We start from the raw sequence: 24,708 nt of genomic DNA, 5'->3' as shown, positions 1-24,708 counted from the left end.
GGCAATGCATATCAAAAAGTTTATTTTAACCACATACAATGTTAAAACTGTTGGCACAATATTGCATAATGGTAGATCGGCAGTTACGAGTTGTTGTACATCAACGGGTCTCACTTTACCCAAATTCTTTTTTTACATTGTCAGGTTTGCTAGTTTTAAGCTTACAGTCAACTTTACCGATTGTTAACGCCTCGTACTGTGAACAGTTCCCGTTGGTGTACACACTTCGTGAATATTTGGTTTGAGTAACATTCTTAGGTAAAATTTCAATTGTATCGTCTTCTAGCTAGTGCTTGTCTATCTAAGTGCAAAAATATTTTATATCCTTTCATTGTACGAAAATAGACGATGTGTGGACATTTAATATTGTATAGTTTGTACACTTAGGTCTCTAGGTGCGTGAGAATACGTTCTGTTACAAAATACGACATTTATAAAACATTGATAATACAATTGAAATACAATAAATAGCACGAAAGCGATACAGTACAAGTGCTTCTACAAATACAATAAGCATAATTTTATGTAATTACTTGAATTACAAAACAAACGATGGAAAATCAATTCAGTAGTATGCCTTCCAAATACATAATACGTTAATAATACCAACATGCAAACATTACTTCTATACATGAAATTATATTGAAAAAAAAGACTTAATCTCGAACTTAAAAAAATATAAATTAATCATATAATTATTGCAATTGGAAAGTGACATTTGAATTACATAATTATTATTTAAGATTAATGATTACAATTATATATAAAAATCATTATGACTAGTCTCCCGGTAGCTGGAGTAATGATGAATGTTTTAATAATGATTATTGCGTCTACCCACTACTAGGTGATAAATATGAGATTGCTTAGGAGATCTAAATAACGCTTACTGACTATCTTACGTGAGAACTAAATGTCTAATAATTGAACTTTCATCACGGGGTTCAAAAATTTCACAGCGAAAAGCCCGCGCCGACGTTCGTTGATTTGTAACTTACATACTTCTATCGCAGTAACCCTAATTACTGTCAAACTTTAAAACTAATGGAATGAGGAATCAAACCGTGGTAAAATTATCTGGGCGGAATCTCGCGGGGCGGGGGACTTCGGTATTTGGCTTTAATGTGTAAAAATGGCTTTTTTGGAGAAGTGTTATCCGCTATGCTAGCTTCGAGAGACAACCGGATGCTCTCCTCTATCGCGGCCTGCGTTAGCGAACCGTTAGTCGTCACGGACGAGCTCTTGTTGAGCGGCTTAGTGAAATCTACCGGCCCCGCTAGGCTCATGCTGCGCGTCTTCTTGGCGTAACCGTTCATTAGGGATTTCTTAGGTTCGTTAACGGGAGTCGAAGCGAGGCTCTGACTACGGGTCTTTCGAGCCGGGGTCGACTCGGTCGGGGTGCTAGCGATACTGGCGCTCCGGTTCTTCTTGACCTGGTTCAATTTATCGGTACCACAGAAAGCCTTCCTTTCATCCCTCTGCGCGTTCGCGAGGCTCGTACTTCTCGATTTCTTAGGAACGTTAACTAAGGCATTCGAAGTGAGCGATTTGCGCAGCTCCACGGGCGGCGTCCGGACCGACCGGCCGGTGGGCGTGCCGGGCGTGCTGAAGCTCGCGGGGGCGGACTGCTTCCTAGCGCGCGGCGCGGGAGACTTCTTCTCGGCCGTCGCGTCCCTGAGGGGGAGCGTCAGGCCCGCCCTGTTCCGCGCGGGGGACGGCTTGGGAGGTGTGGCGGCGCGGCGCGGCTCCGGCGGAGAGCCGTGCGCGCTGCCGGGCCGGCTACCGGACCGGCTGGCAACGTGCGGGCGCGACTTGCCGTCAACGGGGGAGGCCTTGCCACTGATGGACGAGGCCTTGCTATCTACGGGGGAGACGTTGCCGGCGAGCGAGGGCTCCTTGGTGAGGGAGGCCTTGCTGCTGGCAGGGGACGGCAGGGACACGGGCAGTACGTCACGCCGACCCTGCGTTACGAGCCGCACCTGGCAGGGCTCGTGGCGCGACAAAAAGTGCTCCAGCGTATCCCAGCCGCCGCCCACGCGCACCATCATGTGTCGACCCTTCAGCAACTGAATAGCGAAACGACGCATTTTCATATTATCAATATCAAGCTTACTTAGAAGAAAAAATACTAAAATAGGTAGCTTAGTTGTTATCAAATATTATTAAACAAGACAAATTCGTGAATAATGAAAAAGTTAAGCATATCGTCACTCGACTTGTTCATGTTAACTCTAATTACTGACCCTTATGAAGACATTTCGACCGGCGATGTTGTAGCGTCCCTCTCCGACCTTCTTCACCTTGAGTAGCTTGGAGCACTTCCCTGAGCCACAGTTGCAGCCCCGCTCCATAAGCCGTGTCACCAGTTGAACCTTAAGAGGGCCGTTATTTTAGTTAGGTTCTTTAAAAGGCATACATTTTAGACCTTGCCTGAGGTGCATATGTCACAACAAAATGACAACAAGTCCTTTGCTTAAACAATAGTGTAATTATGAATAAACTCAAGAATGTAGCTACTACAAAGCTTGATGAATTTTCTTATAAATGAAGTAGGTACCTACTTATATCTACGTTTTTTAACAACTACATAATTCATCTATTAAGTTTTGCAAACAACACAAAGTCCTGAGTAAAGTTCTCATACTCGTTTATCCAATTCGTTGGTGGGTTTGAGAGGCACGTCGGTGTCGGTGCTACTCTCCGTGTCGCCCGACTTGGTGCTCTCTGCGTCCACATTGTCAGGCACGGACAACTCAGCTAGAATATTACAAAATATGTTATATTCTTTACTCTAAATTTCCTATGTTATTTCTACCACATGGTAATATAATTAAAACTTACTGTCATTTGGATCTGGCGAGGAAGATAATTCTTTTGGATCTTTTCTCGATCTGGAAATCAAGTAATGATTACATTTGAGAAAAATAATTTGACGAGGACGAAACCAAAACAAGGATTATTTACGAATGTATTGTTTTAATATTAGAAATAACCGCGCGTTATTTACGTATGTATCAATGTTTTATATTACAAGCGGCGGTTTTAACATGAGATCTATTTTCAAGTGTAATTTGCTTACTTCTCTCTGATCGGTGAGGGCGAGTTGTCTCGGAACTGCCATGCGGCACCGGACATGGCGGAGTCTAGACCTGAGTCGCGTTCCTCCATAGCTATTTCTTTTTCCAACTGCACGAGCCCTGGTGGCTCAATGTTGAACTTGGTAGCGAGCCGCGCTACTTCTAACAGGCAGAGGATCACCTGACGTGGTTGATTGTGGAGAACTGCGATAAATAAATCAATAGATGTTATTGAGTCACTAAAAATCAATGCTTAGTTATTTAAAGAGACCAATTACCTGATAAATTATCATATTATAACTTTTATAGTATTATTTAGTTTAGTCTTAAAAGCATATCAATTTTATGAATTGTTGAAAAGATCCATTTGTGATTTAAATTATAACTTAAAAAAAATTAAAACAAAACTATTCCCGAGAAGTCTCAATATAAAAAAGTACTAAGCATATATTTTAGTCAACTTGTCATTTTATAAAAATTCAAAAAGCAGTAGTTCCACAAAGATTCGAGTATAAATCGCTCATTACTATTGGAATATTGTTTTATTATTCCTTAGCTTAGAGCAGAATCACCCCGATTTTGAATTAATTGCTCGTTTGTCTGTATAATATTATGTACTCATCGTTAGTGTTCAGTAAAAAACACTATTAGTGTTTAATCTCGAGACGTAAGTGTTACCAAGGTCGTCGCTCTCAAAAAGCAGGTTCTCGTGCACGCCGAGCTCGCGGCAGAAGGTGATGAAGTTCTCGGCATTGTCGCGAGAGAAGAAACTGCGTCGCGCGGCTCGCTGCCAGCAACGACCGCGAATGGCTGGCACCGGCTGGAAATTAAAACTCATTCAAGGGGAATGCAAACAATGTACACATTCATGTAGTCCTCGGAGTTTGCATTATAGAAATTAATTTAGGTACTACTAACAAATATTATAAGCAAAGAATAAGTATGATTTAACCAACGGCTAATATTATACTAAACTAAAATTTCTTCAATTTTGTTAGACAGATCCTGTACACGTCGTTAATATAACTGTGACATAACATTTGGCAATATATTTTTACCAACCCCTACAATGAGCCCATGGTCGAGCGTTTCCCGCGCGCGCTCATGGATGACCACAGCGAGTTGGCACAGCTCCGCGCCATTGTCTAACACGTCCAGGAAGTTCTCGCCGGTCAGATACGTTATACCTATAGACAAAAAAAAACGGTAATTAATTTTTTTCTTATTGAGTTAATGAGGAAAAAATATAATGAATAGATTTTTTCCACATAGTGTCATGGTAGTATAATCATGATGCGATTTCTGGTAGTCCACACACTTACTCACTCAATTTTTAAAGGCAAAAGTTATGTAAGTATAATTTTTATTTCACTTTACAAATCTCTAATTATCAAACCTGTTCCCGGAGATAATAAGTTAATTTTCTACTCAATAGTGTATTAAAATCACAATTTACCGTAGTTGTAGAGTATGACTACCTAATATCGAATTCAGTTTTAAATTATTTAGGAGATTAAAATTTACCTCTTGGTTGAGTATTTGTGCAGTCGTAAACTATTTTGAATTAAATATCTCATAAAGATATTTATTTAGGTACAGCATAACACCGTTTCGATACTTACAGATACGAGCAAAATAAGTATTACGCGACTATATCAGTAAGCACCTGAAACATGTACTAATAACTTAAAATTTAACGGATTTTTTTCTTTAATTTTATTATAAGGAACGTTAGTGTTTTTGTGACCTACTGCACCAGCGTACAGCCCGTTAGATAACCGTATAAGTTAGTGTTTATCATCGCTACGTTGTCACGCGTCGTCGCTCCCGTGACGTACTCGAACGCGCTTCGCTGACGCCCACGATCCGGCTCTATAGTAATACACCTCAGTAATACAATAAAAAGATCCTTAGTCTTATTTTTATTATTGTAATCAATTGTAAATTTTCTGTAACATGACAAGTCAAAATTAGCAAGATTCCATTATGATTTACAAATTTAAATAATACGATGTGCATTTCGCGTCCTTCACTATTCGACTATAACGTAAACTAGTTCTACAATTATAGTACTGCTAGGTACTTGATATGTAGCGGAATAATAAAACTGAGCATTCGGTCGCTCAACTCTTGCATCTACAAGTTAATATATTGGCGCGCCCCCCGGCGTCGCGTGATTCATGAATAATAGATGTCAAGCAATGCATTGCGCGTGCGCCAGATATCTCGAGGCGAGTTTGTGCATTGGTTGACTATCAGCTATTCTTAAAAACATTGTACGCATTCAACACTTTATTATATATTGTCAAACACCAAAAATTTTGCTAGCTGAGTCGTTATACCGTAAACGTCATCATGGAACTTTGGTGACCAGTCTTAGTTCATCTGAACCTGCATGACGTACGTAACAGTAATAGGTTTCATGTAAAAACTTTGTAAAACTTCAATTAGGTCTACCGTCAATAAGTTCACGAGGTCTACGTAGTTTTCTTTATCGCCCGTCTTTCTGTACTAATGTATGTGCATGAAGAATGAATGAAAATTAATTTTATTGAAGCATCTATCACAATATTTCCCAGGAACCGATCACAACATATTTCTCACAAGCAATGTTCGCACAGTCAATGTCACGGACACAGCCGCGCAGGTCTTTGCAGGTCATACGAGTATTTGTATGCAAAGCAATTGTAAAAATATTCAAAGCAGATCGTCAGAACAAGGGCGAACTCTTACTTGCATGTCTGATCAATAGTTTTTACATTTCTTTAGATTAAATATTTTTCAAAGTTGAATGCGAATAAAAAAGTGAAACGGCAAATATCGTTGGTAAGGAATCAAGAAAAAAGAAGGAAATATATTTCCAGTATTATTACTAATTGTACGTCTATAAAACATACTATGCCAGTATAGTTTAGTCTAACTTGGTGGTAGTAACTAGGCTTTGTGCAAGCCCTTCTGGGTAGGTACCACTCACTCATCAGATATTCCACCGTCAAACAGCAGTACTCAGTATTGTTATGTTCCGGTTTGAAGGGTGATTGAGCGAGTGTAACTACATGCACAAAGGGACATAACATCTTAGTTTCCTAGGTTGGTGGCGCATTGTTGATATAAGGAATGGTTAATATTTCTTACAGCGCCATTTTCTATGAACGGTATTGACCTACAATATGTCCCTGGTGTACGTACATTAAGTATGTCTTTCTGCTTCCACTACACGAGTGTGAGTTGTTTCCCGGATTGTGTAATTTAACGTATATTTACACAGCATAAATTGATTTATTCATTCGCAAATAGCTCCAAGGTAACTGGGTTTGGTATTTCATATTATTAATATTTGCATAAGTGGATTAATGTATCAATGTCGGTGTAATTGCGAGTGAGTCCCAGCGGCCACTCAGCGTAATGCATATCATCGACGGCTATCTGACGGCGATCTCACATCGCCGAAGGCCGATTACTTTTCTGCGGATAAAGTGCAGTTTTTAAACATTCTTTAAACTTGCCGCCTAAGTGAGCGTAAGCTTCGTAGCATTATTAAAACATATAAATAATCTACGTTATTTCATACAAAATTGGTGCCTAATGAGCTTTAGGGTGGTAGCTGTGGTAAACAGTATACTGTTTTAATTATAACATAATAAATAAGATTAAGTAGCAACCTTTGAAGAACACGAATACGCGTATTACATGAAATAAGAATGCCCTTTAATTGTATTTCAAATTGTACGAATTAAATTATACCATTACATTGTTAATAATATCGCCGCAACTGTATGATACGATTTTAAGAAAAACTTACTTTTTTCTATTAAAATTCAAAATGAAACAAGGTATTTTTATACTTAAATTTAAACAAAAGTCACTTATTCTTAGGTATTTAAATAACCTTTCGCGCGTGCCTTTTACTTGTGACTTTTTAAAGCTGCATCTCAAGGTACGGAAGACTTATTACATAAACAGCGTAACATTGACTCTGTAATACTCCCAGCGCATTTCACATTGTGTTCGGTGGAACGCGTACTCGATGAGTTACGACTACATACAGACATGCAATTATTAATACTGAATAATTAATACACGTGTCTCTATATTAATAATGCTTATAAAATAGAAATCACCGAGTCTCTTGCCGGTACTGCGTTAGAATCTGCGTTCTGAATCGGACAAGCTTAACGTTTGATTAATTTTGTGAGATGATGATTCAAACCCAACCAAATTTTAACTCCCATATTTTCCCAAACACTATTAGTCACTCCCTATCCCTGCACTCAAACCAATGAGGTGGTAGTGAGAGATGAACCGATGGGAGAGGAAACTAAGAATATCACGATCGATCCGAAAATCCAACCCGGATAAATAAGAATACTGAACATTTACTGTAGAAGTACTCGATAAACGATCGTAATAAATAAAACGCAAAACGATTTCCACAGCTCATGTCAACGATCACTACTTTGATTTTAGTAATTGTAAATAAACCGTTGAATAACGTTAAATAAGTAAACAGTCTGGAAATGTCTCCTTTTGGATACATATCATTTTAATACTAGCTTACCATCCCGACTTCTTAAATGTTGGATGTATATATTTTATATAATATTACATTTAAAACAAATACGAGTATTGAGATATTCTTCAACACGAGCCAGACTCTATTGATATTGATTCCGTGCGATCACACAATCAGATTATACATATTAAACGGATATTGAGTGTATAAAGTGTTGCGCGAGCGCTAAGGTTCGTAAAAAGGAATGACCGTTCTTTAACTTCGTTTCTCCTTGACTTTATACACTGTCTGCGGCTAGCACAAGAACGCAACTTTTTATAACCGGTCTCCGCAAGTGATTTTTTTCCAAATAAATAATTAAGCCAAGACTTTAATCCATGAATAAACTTCGATAAGTAAGTGTACAAGGTCGAAGATGCAATCTGGTGAAACGGTATATTGAATTTATTATAGAAAGATAATGTTTAAATGTCTGTAAAATCCATGTCTCTTCACTCAACGACACCATTTCATTTAATTGTAAACACAAGTTATTACTTAACGTACGAATGATCGCTAACAACTAAACTAATCACAATTAAGTCCTGATAACGGTTTCTAAAATTGCAATTTGTGTCATCGAGCCCCGGGAAGCAACGGGACTTTAGTATCAAAATTATTATAATAAATCCAATGTTGCAGAATACAAAATATAGCGATTTGTGATATTAATATATAAATTGTGAACAGCTCAAAGAGTTCACTCGCTGATGATATTATGTCGTCACTTTAACATCAAATGCGATTCGAATAATAAAAGTCGTAAGAAAGAGGGGAATAGATGACACTGCAATATTTTCGGCGCTTGAGTAACTGTTATAGATTAGCGTGCAAGAGATCCAGTTCCGTGACACATCTCATTACTGAAAACCACCGTTTTTTTACGACGAAAATTATCTATTTTACTTTATTATTTATATTCTTTATTATGTGAAACATTGTTTCATCAAAACGTTGATAACTAAATTTGTTAGGAGGTACCGGTTTTAGCTATTTTATACGCCAATTAATAAATATTTTGCATTGGATAAGCCTTTGATGCCGTCTGCAATAAGAAAGTTATGCAAACGTTTCCTAAAAACGCATAAAATGCAACAAAAACAATAACCCATGTGAATAGCAGTAAAACTTTTGGTCACACGATTAAATACCGAACAAATCTCGTACATGCGTTCTGTGTCCGAACAGAGAAGCATATTATGTAGGGCATAGACTATAGAAGTGTATAAAGCGGATATTTCGTGAAAATCATCCTCTCCTCGCTTGAGCCCTCGATCATTGAATATTCATGTCATGGCGTCCACGGCGAGCGGTTCGAGTGCCGATACGCCGCCTATTAATAGCAGACCCTATGCATGTTATTATATTTATTAGATAATGAATCATCACCGAACCTTTCGTAGTTTCTAGCGGTAGTTTGCAAATAAAATTCAGGATATACCGTCGCATACTGAGCGCTGCCTTCGTTTTAGACCGGTACCGTACACATATTAATTATTTCTTTATTACTCGGGACTACTTTCCAATATACTTCGTGTTTATTACTCAATAAAACAAGAAAGCTCTTTATGTCCAGGATCATGAATTACTGCCTGAATTTAGGGACGCGTATAAGTGTCTTTTATTGCTTGTAATTAAATTGAAACTATACGCATTAAGTCAATATAAAGATTATATATTATTTCCATAAATAATAACATTATCAATTCATTAACTTGCTATGTTTAGTATTGATTAATATATTTATGGAATTGAAATTCAATTTTTATATTTTTTTTGTAATAACATATTAGTTTTATTATAAGTAGATTTGTTAATGTTTGGTGTCTAAGTAAATAATCTCGGTGGGTAAGAATCCGTGTTAAGAGGACAAAGACGTGGGAGTATAATTTTCGACATGAACACATCTTTGTCCTTAATTTACCTATTAAAACGGTGTTCACACCGAATAAATTCGTCCTGCAGTCTCATTAAATGTTAAGTAGCTGTGACGAGTATCGTACAAATCATACCCAAGTAATTACTTTCAAAGTACACACGTGTTTATTTGTTGAGTGTTGCATTTTCTGAATCGCATTTTAAAATGCGTAACGTAATTAATTTGTTTGGATTTACAGCGCACAGCATATTATCTATCTTTCCCATAGTATATTTTTGTAGTCAACATATATTGCCACAGTCATGTGTTTAAGATCACGAAAATAGAAAAGACAACTATCAAATCATTTTCTCAACATATTATTTAAATGTAATCTTCCTTGTATAACTTAATTTACTAATTCTCAAACGGTTGTCACGAACGCTAGCATGCGTGAAGATGAGAAACAATGGACTGAACTATATCTATTATCTTATTAATGAACTTTCAACGCATTATCACATCTATTTCTTTCAGCATAAGAGTGACTTTTGGAATCATTTTTAGCGGATAACGCGGCTGTAATTAGGGCTCGTGTGATGGCGTATAATGGCTCCTCGTGACTGTTGAGTTGTTGACTTAAATGTCTAAACGACACTAGTCAGTGACAACAAATACGTCTTGTGTCTTCTTAATGTTTAAACATTAAACAGATTTTAAGATTTTAAGTACTAAAACATATTCATCATTTAGTCCCGGTTAAGCAACAAAGATGGTGCTTACAGAAAAAGAGAATAAGGGAGATCAGTAAATTAATAGACGTTGCGCACTCGCCGCCGCCCTGAGCCGTGCGTCTGTAGTCTTTGTGTTTGGTAAACAATCGAAACATTAAATGATAAGTTTATTTCTAAACACATGCCCATGTTTGTTTGATTAATACTTGTCGCGAATGTTTACGCACGCAGTGGGAGTCGGGAAACATGCATATGTTGAACATATTTTAATCTCTAAAATACTATTAACTTAAATACAATCAAATACTCTGCGAATATAGGCGTTAAGAAGTAGCAGGTTTTGCAGCATTCGATGTTTTAAACGACAAATAAACACGGGAACTTCATTTAGGCATTTTTATAGATTGAATTGTAACATTTAAGTGGCGTTCATCACTGCCAAAATTGCAACTTTAATTACGATTTACCAAATTTTTACCGTTCGGGGCCTTCAGTTGACTTGAACAGTCGTTGGCGTAGTGGTCAAAATATGGAGAATTCAGCAATACTAGAACTTGTAACTTTATTTTCTAGTAGGTACCGTAAGCACGCGCCGGCAGCACACGAGGCGATATCGCTCACGATAGCGCGCTCGTAGGCGTGAAGAGATTTGTTTTTCATGGCATGCCACATACAATAGTCAATCAATTTTATTGTTATTTACTCAGAATGTATTTATTCTGTATATATGCAGTCAGCCCGTGCGCATCGTAGCTGTGATTAGTAGTGACATTAACTCTGACTGTTTTCAGTCTACGGAAAGAGAATTTATTCGCCTTCGCCAGTCGTGGGCCGCTTTTATTACATTTTTCAAAACGCAAATGTTTTACAGATGATTAATTCGTAGATGCATTAAATCTATATATTTTTTTATATATGTCACTGCCATTGACCAAAAGTCAAAATAATGAATAGGTTTGGCATATATAAATGACATATAAATACATATATAACCGAAGCGTCGCGGCCGAGCGGAGCAAATCGACTAGTTTATGGAGTTAACAATTAAGTGTGAGTCTAGTTAAGAATCTGTCAGTTGAAATGAGAATTAATTCGCGGCCTTGTCGGCGACACAGTTTATAGTGAAGCCATACCGTACAGTTTCTAATAAGGATAATAAATGAGAGGCAAGAGATTTTTACAAGATCATATCTAACACAGTGAATTAACGAGTCTCGGTCAGTTAAACCTACTAGGTCTGCGTTATTGAGTACAAAATATAAGATAATTTACTCAACCTTCAAGCAGCAATACTTAGAATCAATGTACTCCAGTTCGAAGGGTCACTTACCCTTCAGTCAGTGTAACCACAGGTCCAGAATCATAACATCTTAGTTTCCAAGAGTGGTAGCGCATTAGCGATGTATGAAATTGTTAATATTTCTTACAATGTCTATGGTGGTGACCACTTGACAACAGGTGGTCTATTGGCAAATCTATTTTAAATAAATAAATAATAATATTAGTAAAGTAAAATGTGGTAACAAAACAGATTTAACAAACAAAATATTGAAAGTTATTTAATGAGTTCGAAATGTCAAAATCAACTCATATGTAGATCGCTTCAACTCGTCTATATCGAAATGTTCGGTAGTCGATATCGTTGGAGCGTTTAATTACACCGGACGTGGGCATGTCGAAGCCCTTTGTCGTAAATATGCTAACTATCGCAGAGCGTTTATAAACAAATAAAAAAGTTATTGAGTAATTAAAATAAAATAAAAATTGTAAAATAAAAGTTTATAAGAGATATTACCTTTGTGTACCGTGTTCATTCGAAAAACAAACAAATGCAGAAGTGATGATTACTTAATACAAGTTATAGCACGCGTTGGAATTCATTAGTCCTCCCACGACCCGCTCGCCACTCCCGCCGAAGTCGCAAGACTCTCCGAAATTATTGTAAACAAATGATACTAAATAACAGCCGGCGACGGCCCCGTGCTTATATTATATATTTATTATTTATGTTTTATTTATTCATTTATTTCGTTACGAAATTTGATGTGAATTTGTTATGAGTGATATGAATTTAATAAATAATATTAAAGGATAACTATTCAATATTAAAAGTGATCCCTAAAAAATAATAATTCATGTCTAAAACACTAACGCCCCGCGGCATTTTTATATTGTAGGCATATGCCTTTTTTGTACAATCAGGGGTTGACGTTTACTGTGCTACTTCCTCGTGATTGTAGAACAATCGTCAAATTTAGCACCCAGACAGCGCATTTAGCACCTAGCACCAAAATAAAAAAGTGTTTTCATTAAAATATAATGCTAATTTTCATAATATAAAAGGAACCAACGCCACCTATATTTTCGTAGAAAATGGTTCCGTTGAATATCTAAAACCGTATTAAAACGAAAAACTTCTCAAAGACACATCCATATATGTGAAAGTGTAGACAAGTCAATAAACAGATATCCAAATATAATTGTTTTTCCTCAAGTTCCCATCTATTTCTTCTGAATATTTTCAGTTATGAAATTTAGAATATGCATAGACGGGCGCTCAGACCAAGAGAGCGCTATCGCTAAGATCAGCACGCCAGAGTAAGCTGATTCAAAGCACGATTCATATCTGCGCTATTCAGGACGGAGAAACTCGTAAAATCAATTGTCACGCTGTCTCCGGCCGTGGTGCTAGACCTACAATACATATAATCCGGATCATCTACTGCGTACAAAGCGCCACTTAGCGCATCGTTAAATAGCACATTATTTTTAATCAATCTATAATATTCAATCAACCATCGAAAAAAATTAGGCCTTCATGTGAAACTATTTACTGGACAAATATTTTAGCTACGGATTGCACTATACTTAATTGGAAGGAATGTGCGTTCAAATGAATCTTGAGTCGCTAAAGACACTAGCTAGATGTTGCATAACGCTTTACAGACGGTGGATCATCCTCCTGTCCCTATCCCAATTTACTTGGGGTCGGCGCAGCATGTCTTCTTCTTCCATACTTCTCTATCGGACGTCATCTCACAAGTAACATTCTTTCTAACCATATCGTCTTTCACACAATCCATCCATCGTTTCTTCGTATTTTTCAAAATACGCAATTGCGAACCTACATACTTAATTAAGATTGTACGTGAATGAATCAAGTTTTCACTTTTGAGAATATTTCCTCAAAATTAATTGTTTTAGTTAATTACAAAGGTAGCAATCAAGTACAATCAGGATATTATTAACTAGCTACGTCATTATCATTATGTTTTACTGCAAATGAACTGAATGGTAACTGTTGTTTTAATTTACGAGTTATGGCAACTTACAGTTTATATAAGTATAATGAATAATTATGCTATGACTTATTGGTGTTACTGACTGACGACCGTATCCGTAAGTTCGCATCATCGAAATATATTCAACAATATAAATAATTAGCGATGTCGATGACCTTACAAAGGACATGCCGCCGTAATGCGTAGTGTTATTTTAATAGCCTTACAACAAATACGTATGTCGCCACGTACACAGAATGACTGCCTTCCATATACATAATCCTCTTTACATCTACAGATTCATAAGCTTTGTTGACTAAATTTAATTCATTTGAACTATTTCTGTATTTTATTGTTATTACGATACTGAAAACAAGTTAAAACTTTACTAATTCTGAGGGTTACACAGTTTTAAGTTATACAATGGGACTTGGGCGCGTTATATTATTTTCTGTGCGTCACAAACATCTTCGTTTTAAAGATATCATAATACCTGTATATACCTAATTACTAGCGAATCAGTAATCGGTTTAAACTGTAGCAACTATGTTTAGACAGATGTCCAACTGCTTAACGTAGTGAGACTTTCAAGAAGAACATTAATGTTCAAAAACACGAACCAACGCTAAATTTTATGTGACCAAAATCCAATAACCGTTCTAAACGCAACTGTAAAATTTAATGTCGGCAGTAAGATTATACGCACCAATAGTTTTATTTATCCAGTCTGCCAGATCTTCCTGCAAGGGAAACAGCTGCCTCGCCTGCGAGTACAGAATCTTCTCCCTATAGAAGTCCTCGTCGTCAGAACACGGGGTCTGCGCGGCCAGGGCGCAATCTGCTCTCTCGAAACTGCTGGACATCTTCCTGTTAACCACTATGTCTCCGTGCCCCACATGTCTCTCCTCCTGCTTTCCCTCGAACGTACTTCTTACGTACTCGAATGCATTAGTGCGTTCAAAGGCGTTGAATATTCTGTCGTAGTTGCCGCTTAGGGGACGATCGAAAGCCTTAGGCTCCATGGGGGACGTCACCGACCAAGAGGCGCGGCTCCCGATTGCAGTCGGCCCGCAGCGGTAATAAGCCATGGTGGCTTACAAATCTGTGAACATCAAGACATTTGTCAAATAAAACTCTGTTAAATTCGTTAAATTGTAGTGAAAGTTAGTTTTTATATTTTTCTTAATATTAATTTTATGTTATAACCTGTAGAAGTAAAACTTTATATTAAATAGAGTAAGGCAATGTGGTGCCTCTTTAGCACCGTTTAGAGAAACAAGTAATGAATATTTTGTTTTCCACTGTTGTGGTGGATGTTTTCAGTGAGTCACATCGGACCACTGTCAAAATATAATCTGTTCATAAAAATACTAATTAAAGTCAATTTACAGCCGGCGAAGGTATCGGAGTATTGTGTATTGAGGGATCGAGGGAAGCGACCAGTAATTACTAGTTCAGAAAATGGTACGAAAAAGCTGTTACGTAAGTATGTGTATCTATTATCTTCAAAAAAACATGCGTCAAACTTCGTTCTAGCGATTAGCGATGATGGGTTCTGTGACATTAATTTTAATGAGTTTGGTAATAGAAGTCATAGCCTTGAGCGAGACAAAAGAATAACCTGAGCGCCATGACAGTTTATTTTATAACGCTAATATCATCCAACAAGGGCCAATGTGCACGAGAACTAATGACAAGACGAAGGTTATCCATTTGTATATGTAATTAAAACACTAACTTATAATTTTGCTTTTAAGCACTTGGCTTAAAACAGAAGTATTTCCCTTCTGGGACCATAATTATTTACTGAACGATTCGAAAGTATGTCTAGAGGTTAAAAACTAATTTGTAATTTAATTTAGCAAAAAAATATTCGAGAACCAAGCTATCGCAAATTTATCGATCAAAAATCTGATTTTGCGATTATAGGCGTGAAATCGGGCTATCTTGCTCTGCCAATTGTCATGGGAACTCCGCAGATAATCGTAAAGCTGAGAATTTATTCCGAAAACTCCGATTCGTATATGGCAGAGCCTTGAACTCGGCGGTACCACAAAGCAGGGGTAGCGGCGGCACTTCTCAGGCTGCCCATATAAGCTTCGCTCGTGAGAACGCTGCGTGAGCTTTATGGATAAGATTGTGAATCTATTACGGATCATTATTATGCAAAGGATTACATTATTAGTATTGTTGTTTAAAAAATGTGAGAACTATGAGCTTTTTTTCATTATTTTGTAACTTGACTATTGGAATTTGATCCTTTTAACTTTAAAAGACAAGAAGCATTATTTGCTTCTGCCATGATCTTAATCCAGCAAACAGGAACTCTTTGTCTCAAAGTTACTTACTTCCGGCTACTATACGCCCAAGTGATGAAGTATGACTTGAATAAGAAACTACACGTTTTAGAGGTACTTGATTTTATGTTAATTTAATATAAACATAAATCTTTATTGTTCATTTTTTAAAAAAGGTATTTATAGATATTTACATTTCGTGCGCACTATTGTTCAGAAAATTCGTCGGCGCGTGATCGTCGGTCGGCCCCGAGCTCGTCGTAAAATGCTTTTGATCGCGATGCAATAAAAATGCATACAATGTATTTTCGGTCATGCACACAACACGGACGAATATCGGTTACTATGATCACTGATAGACATGAAGAGGCGCACGCAAAAAACGTAAAAGGATCTTTTTAAATTAAATATGAATATGCATAGCATCTATTATAACTTTATACAAACCAACGGCTAGTTCGGCGATCTAGGGCCGCTGTAGAGGTGTACAATTGTATATATATATAATTGATTTTAATTTTTATTCTTTTGTAAAAGAATATATTGGTAAAATCCGTTAACCGTATTACTTTGCAAGGGAAATGGTTGTATTTATTAATAATATGAATATTCTGAAACATTGCCGATGCTAATACGGAGTTTTCACGTGATTTGAGGAAAAATCGTATCGGAACGAGGCGGTACCGCCTTATAACAACTCGCGAGCACGGAATTAGTATAGAAATCGATTTAATAAAATTAGGACAATAGTTTACGTCCCGACAAGACACGACAACTTCACCGATAGCGCTCCAGTTGTTGCGATCTCATTGATCGATATAAGTCATTCTCAATGTTTACAACAGTACAAATGGAAAACATTTTTTTAAAAAATATATTAGACGTTCAGGTGCAAGTCCAGCAGTTTTTTAGTGGCACGGTAGTGTTGACCAGAAAAGTTGCTTGAAGTAATTCTTCACATTTTGACAATGTACATTTTTGTATAGATAATGATTTGAGGAAACGTTACTTCTATTATTAGACAGGCGTAATTGTTGTTTTGTATGATTATTTAACTATTTTAGTAAAACTATCTTGATCTACATATATCATAATGTCCTTTTATACAATATTCAAGCTCATTCGATCAAAACCCCTTCCTGCCTCTAGAATTTGCGTTTATTAATTGACGACTTTATAGTAACGTCATCAGTTATTTGTTCATTAGTTTCAATTTGTAGACAATTATCTATCTAACGAGTCGATCGACTTGAGCCATCATAGATCGTCCCGAGTGTTAGCGAAATAACTTACGTCCTGCGAGTGCAAGTCATGTCGGGTCATTGACCGGAACTGTTGACAACTAGATAGCGATTGCAAAAAAATATGTTACGAGAAAATAAACAAGATTTTATTACTGAAATAAATAAGTGTCTTCATATAAAAGGTTATTGTTACATTTTGTTCGGTTAAGTTTTGGGCCTTATTTACTCGCTAGCCTGACTATATATCGACTATCGGTATTTGATCGACTCTTTTGTCATGGAAACCGCGACTCGTTGCGTGACTTGCACTGACTCTTCAATTTGGACCTAATCCATGGACACGACTCTTATTGATATATATTACGTATAAATTGATATATTCTACAATTGTCTATTTCAAATAGATAATTGTCTTGTACATTGTTAAGATTGTCTGGTTACTTTACAAGCGATGTTTTTTCGATTCCAATTATTATAACGGTTACATTAAATGTATTTACAAGTCTGTCGGTATCTTAAGAACTGCTGGAGTGGCAACAAGCTAAGTACAGGAGTGCGGAGTGAATACGATTATCCAATTAAGGCTAGTCGCCACTCGCCGCCGCACCGGGACTCGCAGGACCGGGAGCAACGCACTCCGATATGTAGCATTGTCTGAAACGGAGACGCCGTCGCTAAACCGAACTAGCAGAATGAGGAAGTTCAATTTGCAATTATTATTGTTTTATCTTTAACAAGTATTTTACACAAATGTAATCTTTCTTTAGAATTAAAGGAATAATCTTGACTACAAAGTACAAGGTACCTATCGTGTGTTGTACCTGTCTATCAGTCCGTATGGATTATACGAGTATGTAAGCGAACCATTTTTTATTCTACGCTTTTGTAAGATCAAAATTTAAACGTACTCTATTTGAGTAGGCTCCTAGGCCTATCCTACTTAAGGATCGACATTGTTTTTACGAAGAATTAACGATTAAATAAAGAGAGGATATTACGACCCTCGGTCATAATCCGGTCTTATCGGGAGATATTATTGGGGTTCTTTTACGAGACGATATAATGGGTTTCGATAAAAATATCTGTGTATAGTTTTAGTATTTTACTTTTAAGCTCATGCCGTTTTTACATGCCCCCGATAATCATTAAACCAGGTATTCAATTCAAAAGATCTTGCGATTTGTCAATGTGTATTAATTATCCATTGAAAGTGAAGTACGATTTGACCTTAAGCGAAGTGGCATAACCACGATGGCCCTTAAATACAGTAGCGCAAGGACACGACCACAATTTGCGTACATGGAAGTTTTGAGAAGTTGCGCCGACTCATGGCGCCTGCTCAACTTGACCTATTCGTAGGTTCGCGTGGGTGACGTACATATGCCCAAAAACAATCAAGAAATAAACATTATCGTAATTTATTCCTTATCTCTAAGAGAGAAAGGATAAATATTAATTGACAGAAATTATTCATTGGATGTTTGTACTTCTAGGATTAGTGTTCATTGGTGATTGACGTTGAAGAGTTGTCGTTGACACGACTCCGTCTGGCCCTTCACATTGTTCTGTGTTGTCTGTACTTGTGGGTTAATTTTGTATCTTTGTTTATGTGGGTTTGAAAGATGGATAGTTAAACATTATATTTAATAGCTAATATGGTGGCTGACAAACGTTTTATTTTACTAACTTAAGCTATTAAACTTGAAGCCATAGCCTATTCCAACTACAAGAGAAGTTAAGCAGAGACAAATAAGCAACTTTGACATTTATTTGACGCGATATCATTGGTATATATATAAAATATCTTGAATAACCTAATCGTACAATATTAATTATGGACACTCGCAAAAAAGGTATTTTGTATGCTGGCGAAGTTACTTTGGGAACTTTGGAGGTAAAATTAATGTGAATATAATGTAGATAAGGCAAAGTATTGTATTATAAATAAAGAGACATTAATCAAGAACTGTTTATATTGCATAATATTTGCTATAATATAGCTAGTAGCAAATCGCATGCTGTACGTGAATCTAAGGTTTTTTCATGTTTCTTCGATAGTAATCGCCTTTAGTGATATATATATAATTTTAATATTTCTACAATAATTTGCAATTAATTAAATGAAACCTGAACTAAGTATACCTTTTACGAATAACATATTACCATATTTATTGCAAGAAAAAGTAGGAGAAGCATTACCCCTCGCGTTACGCGTAACGTTACGTCTGCGCTCTGCGGTCGCGCCGCGCTCGGACTGCGAGGGCGAGGAGTGTCCGCCGGATATGCTTTCATTGCCGCCGATTGAGTTACAATGCCTTACGGTTAACGTGGAACTTACTTCTAGACAGTTATAGTGGTTAATGTTAGAGTTAACTTAAACTGGATTTAGCAATAGATAGATAGAATTGTATCTTTGATGTGTTTACCAAATATTATTAATATATATTATATACTAATATACATATAACAATGATATAATTATATTATTGAAAATTAAGCTAAAAATAACTTGTACATGAGTACTATTGTTTGTATTACTTTGAGAATGTAATAGCTAAACAGAGGGCGCAAAATCTAATTAAAGAAGAAGTTTTAACGAGTAATGCGGGCAGCGTCACTAAAATAGCTGCTACCGTAAACACGACGTCTCTGCTTCCTCGTAAAAATAGATCATGAATAAATAAAGTCCGGTGCAACTTTATTGTAAAGTTGGAGCGAACTTTCCGAAGTTGAGTTAGTTTTATTATATTTGTTTCAGTTACTCGCGTTCGCAGCGCACTCTACTACACACAACTACAGGGCGGCCGCAGGGCGGGGCACAAGTCACGGGAGGCTTCATATTTCCCCCTATTATTCAATACGAGTCGATAAATTTGGCAAACTATGTAATCATGAAGTTAGTTTAGTAACAAACGATTAGTTGGTGTTTCTGATCCATTTGTAAGCGATACAGCGATTCAGATAACTTTATTCAGAATGTGTGTGTGTGTGTGTAAATTGAATTCTTACGTGCGTCGATGTAATAAACTCACAGAACAAGTAAATAAAAGGAGAGCCAATATTATTCTTAAGGGACAGCAGTCGATGGAATTGATAGAATGTTAAAGGACATAGTAGGACGAGGCTATAATGAATGAAATAATAGGACGGTATCCCAAGAAAGAAAAGAAAACTAAGTGTCAAAGACCAGAACACGGCTCTAAAGAATAAAATTGGAAATAATATAAAAAACCTAAAAAGTAGGGCAACATTTGTAGGTGCTCTTGCCTGAGTTACATTTTAAAAAATCTTTAAAAAGTTGAGATCGAAATGATCTGTACCGTACCTATAATAGAGTTAAAAATAATTAATAAATTCGGTTTTATGTCTGGTCGACGTGCAACGGGTGTTATACGATTCACATGCATAAACATACAAAAGTTCTCCCAAGAACTTCACATGATGTTTAAGAACCTTAATAAGAAAGAATGGAGAAAGATTCATGGACAAAATATGAAATTGATGTCGATCTAATATCAAAGCGAAAGTTTTTTATGCCGCAACAGTCTTGCTATACAAATAAATAGACATTCTACTTTACATTAGATATCTCTACTAATATCATATATCAAATTCAAACGTAAGGTGTAAGCTCGTCGAAGTTCATAACTCCGGCTGTACTTGCGCCTGCGTCGTTGAAAGGGCGGCGCTGCGACTGCAGCGGAAGCGGCCGCTTCATTGACGGGCAGCGGCTCTCGTCAATGGCGCAACGCGACCGCGACGTGCGAACCGACACGATAAATATACTCGGGCGCGTTGCGTGAACACGTACGAACATTGTTAAATTGTTTCGTCTGTTCATTTCGTGACGAGTGCGGCTCGCGAAAGAGAGAAGTCATGCCTCGCTCATGTACGATCATTATTTTTTCCCGCTGTCGTTAAGTTCTCGATCATTTCAGTCGCTTTAAGGTGCGCATATACATTTACTTATATCTATTACAAAGCTGTACTTGAGAAGTAATCTATATTGTATATTTTGATAGGCAAGTCTGCTCATTTAAAATTATCGTAATATACACCAAGTTTCAAAGAATAGCAAAAACATGGCCTGTCGATTAGTCCAACCACATTGAGAATCAAAAATAGAATGTTTCAAAACCACAAACAAATACAAATCCACCATTAAGCTTAAATGAATAAAATATAAACGTAATGAAAATATAATACCAACAAACATTAGTTACAAAATAAGGGAATTAGTGCGTAAAAAATATTCGTGAGTCGTAAGAAATTTTGGTGTTTCCGCGATAATGGACGGCGACGACGTGCCGACGAGCATTCGGCGCCACCATCGTCTGGAAACGAATCGCAATTATCTTGGTTAAATAATTGTTTTTAACATTTATTAAGCTTTTCTGCTTACTGTATATTGCACCTCCCACATTTTGTCTGTTTTTTATTGTTTTCTCTTATTTCGAATTAACTAAAAATGACTTAATCGTTAATATTTCACATATATTTGATAATGATCGTTTAGTTGAGAAAGTAAATACTGTCTCTTAGCCCACTAGTTGTAAAAGCAATTTATTTATAACACGCTTTAATAATCCCTGCACACAAAGCGTGCAATATTATTACGTTAAGAATATCCATTGAAAAAACAAATCGAAACTCACAACGATACACAACGTACAATGGACAACATATTCTGAGTACCGTTTCCTCCTACGCTGCTTCAAATGCGTGGGCTTAGAAGCATTAACCACTCATATATGGTCTACCGTCTGAATGGCGAGCACAACGCGGCGGGTTTATTAGTGGCGTTTAAAATCGCATTGTGTTTGCCGACGAGGGAAATAGCCCATCAAACAGTTACTGCCCCCGAGCCCGACTCGATCGACTAAGAGTCTTCACAAATCACATTAGATAATCTGATTCTTAATTTGCTGGAGAACAAACAAAGCAATCGATTCAAAATGATTAATGTAAGTATTGATTTTTTTATGTATATACAGGAATCATAGTCATTAAAATATCAAAAGGCCACGGAAAATGGCATTGTCAAAAGACAAACAAACTCGAAAAACTCGAAGTATTTAGACAAAAGATCAAACTCTATTTCGCTTTTAACATCAAGTTATATATGAATTAGTCTTGTAACAATAAATACATTTGTACGAGTTAAGTTATGGGCGAAAAGGTTTTAATAATCATACATTTCGAATTTTACGGCTTTTAAGGGGAATTATACGAGATTTTCGCCTTAGTATCCCAAGTAGCTTCAATGTGTGAGGTGAACGCCACGTCGGTTACATCATCAGCGGTGGTCACATGTGTGGGTGGACGGTTTCTACATGTGTTGACGTTGTGCCGACTATTATTAATGCGCAGGGCATTTTATCCACCACGTGAGCCCTTGGCTTCTATTAAACCATATGGCCATCGTTTTTTGTGAGTTAGACTTCATTTGAATTTATAATTGTATAAAAATGCTTGACGGGCTACAAGGACCTTCGGAATATAGATTATTTTGTTTATCGAAAATATATCCATTCATACTACGTTACTTGATAATACAGAATTTTAAGTAACATTGCGGGTTAATTATGAAAAACAAGTAGGGAAAATCCAATGTTGATATTGAGTTCAAAATGAAATAATGTTTAAAAAAAAATAACGTTATATATAAGTTATAATTCATGTTAAGTTTTAGAATCTGAATTAATTACGTTACAGGGACCATAAAATGAAATAAATTCAAAACCATGAAATGAAATATGCACGTAAACATTGGAATTAACATTTTTCGCATGAGGTCTGCACATAAGTGGCTAATGCTCGTGAAGCGCACAGACGATAAACGTGAAGCTGCGATGCACAGATAACGGGAGAGATTTTAGTTCATTTACTCGGATTATTAAAGTCTTGGAAGATGAAATATTTATTCCATCTTAAATCATAAAATTAACATATAGTTACGAATATTTTAATCAACTTCACATACATCACAAAAGTCGATCACTGGTTCGTATGCACTGGTATTCGAGCGTCAGTTTTGCGTTATGAACCGTGACTGTACCAGGTTACAGTAACACAAGAAGGAGTTCATTGTTTCTCATGTAATCCTCTTTGGGGAACACGGACACATTCTACTCGATATGTTAATTGGCGATTACGATTATTGCAAACAAATCGTGACTCGACTTATTGAGTTTAGCTAGGACGACCAGAAAGGAAACCTCCAAAATTTTATTTAAATTATTCTCCAATTGGAGAAGCTCAACTTAAACCAATATTAATATGCGAGGCGCCATTGGAGCCTTTATAGAAAGTAACAAATACACACCATTGCAAAGGGATTATTCAAGAGTTCATACTAAATAAATTGTATTTATTAAATTAATTGCTATTGAGTTTATGTTTGCATAGTATAGCAGAAAATCATTAGATAATTTTCTAAGAAAAATCTGTGTATTTCGTACTTGGTATGCTTTTTTAACGGCCACAAGGTCTACTATAAGCCGTTTCAAATTTATGCATTCAACAATGGACACCCAGTAAATAATAAGTAGTCTGATTAGTAGAGAACACACTCGTGTTTTTCGTGATGCTACATACTGTACTACAAATAAACTAGTATAATTTGTTAACTTTAAATCTAATCACCTATCGGAGACGGCGCAGCTGCCTGATCTGCTCAATATGTAAATAGCGCGATTACGATTGTCAGCAATGAGTCGTGACTCGACTGACTGAGGGCTGTCCGGCAGCGCAGACTGCATGGCCGGCGACCGTGTAACGTTTTAATAAGCAATCGATTAAATATCTCGCTGTCACACTTAAACTGAACGATAATCGATTTAAAAGGGATATTGTTGTTATTACAACTAAACAAATCCTGCAAGGTCAAAAGTATTTAAATTACCTCTAGTTATGGAATGCATAAATGCATTTATTATATAAATATTTCAAAGGACGCAAGAATTTATTTGTATTTCAGATTTGATATTTTAAGTGAAGATAGGTTTTTTGAAGCTTTCTGGATTTTAATTTAACTTCAGTGGCTACGCAAATACTCATACAGCGATAAACTGAACTGGGCCTATAAACTCGGCTACATAATCGGCAACTATTCCGCTCGAACTAGTGACTCTGGTCACATTAACGTCGCTTTCGCTTCCAGTTTCCTTACATTACTCTCTTATGTGCTATTTTTAATTTGCAGTTTTCGTCGCGCAATATTTTCTAATTAAATGCTTTTTAATTATAGTCACGCATTACTCATCTGAAAGCGCCATTCGGATAATATTGGCGTCTATCGTATGAAAACTGACCGATTCGTAACGATATGCTTAATCGAAAACATCATAGAAGAGAGTTTGTTAGCTAAATGTTACTATGTAACTAAATACTTTAATTATGATGACCAAAGTTTAACAGAGTTTGAGTTTGAATAGAGTAATAATTACTGTAAACAATCACTTATACTTATAAATCAAATTCAGTCGAAATATTACAGAGGCGTTAGAGCACTGGCAGGTAAAGTAATATAACGATGATATCTCTAAGGAAGTTACCAAACAAAACAAAGTTTTTGTTTGGCCAAAAGGATTAGCCATTAATTCGCGTTACATGTGTAGTGTATTACAAACTACAGTTATATGTTGTTGGACACAAAGTTTTAAC

General features: G+C 36.5%; 1 protein-coding gene across 2 annotated transcripts in view; it reads right to left on the bottom strand.

The window, feature by feature from the left end:
* The window catches only part of LOC113402270 (GAS2-like protein 3), a 106,016-nt gene continuing 81,308 nt past the window's right edge, over positions 1–24,708 (bottom strand). For both annotated transcript variants that reach the window (XM_026642464.2, XM_026642466.2), the window contains 8 exons: positions 14,209–14,604; positions 4,140–4,264; positions 3,756–3,897; positions 3,080–3,281; positions 2,842–2,891; positions 2,645–2,757; positions 2,244–2,372; positions 1–2,066 (listed from right to left, as the gene is read on the bottom strand). In XM_026642464.2, coding sequence (XP_026498249.2) covers positions 1,074–2,066; positions 2,244–2,372; positions 2,645–2,757; positions 2,842–2,891; positions 3,080–3,281; positions 3,756–3,897; positions 4,140–4,264; positions 14,209–14,590 — 2,136 coding nt within the window. In that variant the 5' untranslated portion in view covers positions 14,591–14,604 and the 3' untranslated portion in view covers positions 1–1,073. The remainder of the gene's footprint in view (positions 2,067–2,243; positions 2,373–2,644; positions 2,758–2,841; positions 2,892–3,079; positions 3,282–3,755; positions 3,898–4,139; positions 4,265–14,208; positions 14,605–24,708) is intronic.

This window comes from Vanessa tameamea, chromosome 22, assembly GCF_037043105.1.
Source record: "Vanessa tameamea isolate UH-Manoa-2023 chromosome 22, ilVanTame1 primary haplotype, whole genome shotgun sequence".
Lineage (NCBI taxonomy): Eukaryota > Metazoa > Arthropoda > Insecta > Lepidoptera > Nymphalidae > Vanessa > Vanessa tameamea.
The sequence above is the reverse complement of the archived record's forward strand: the minus strand, read 5'-3'. Positions and strand labels throughout refer to the sequence as shown.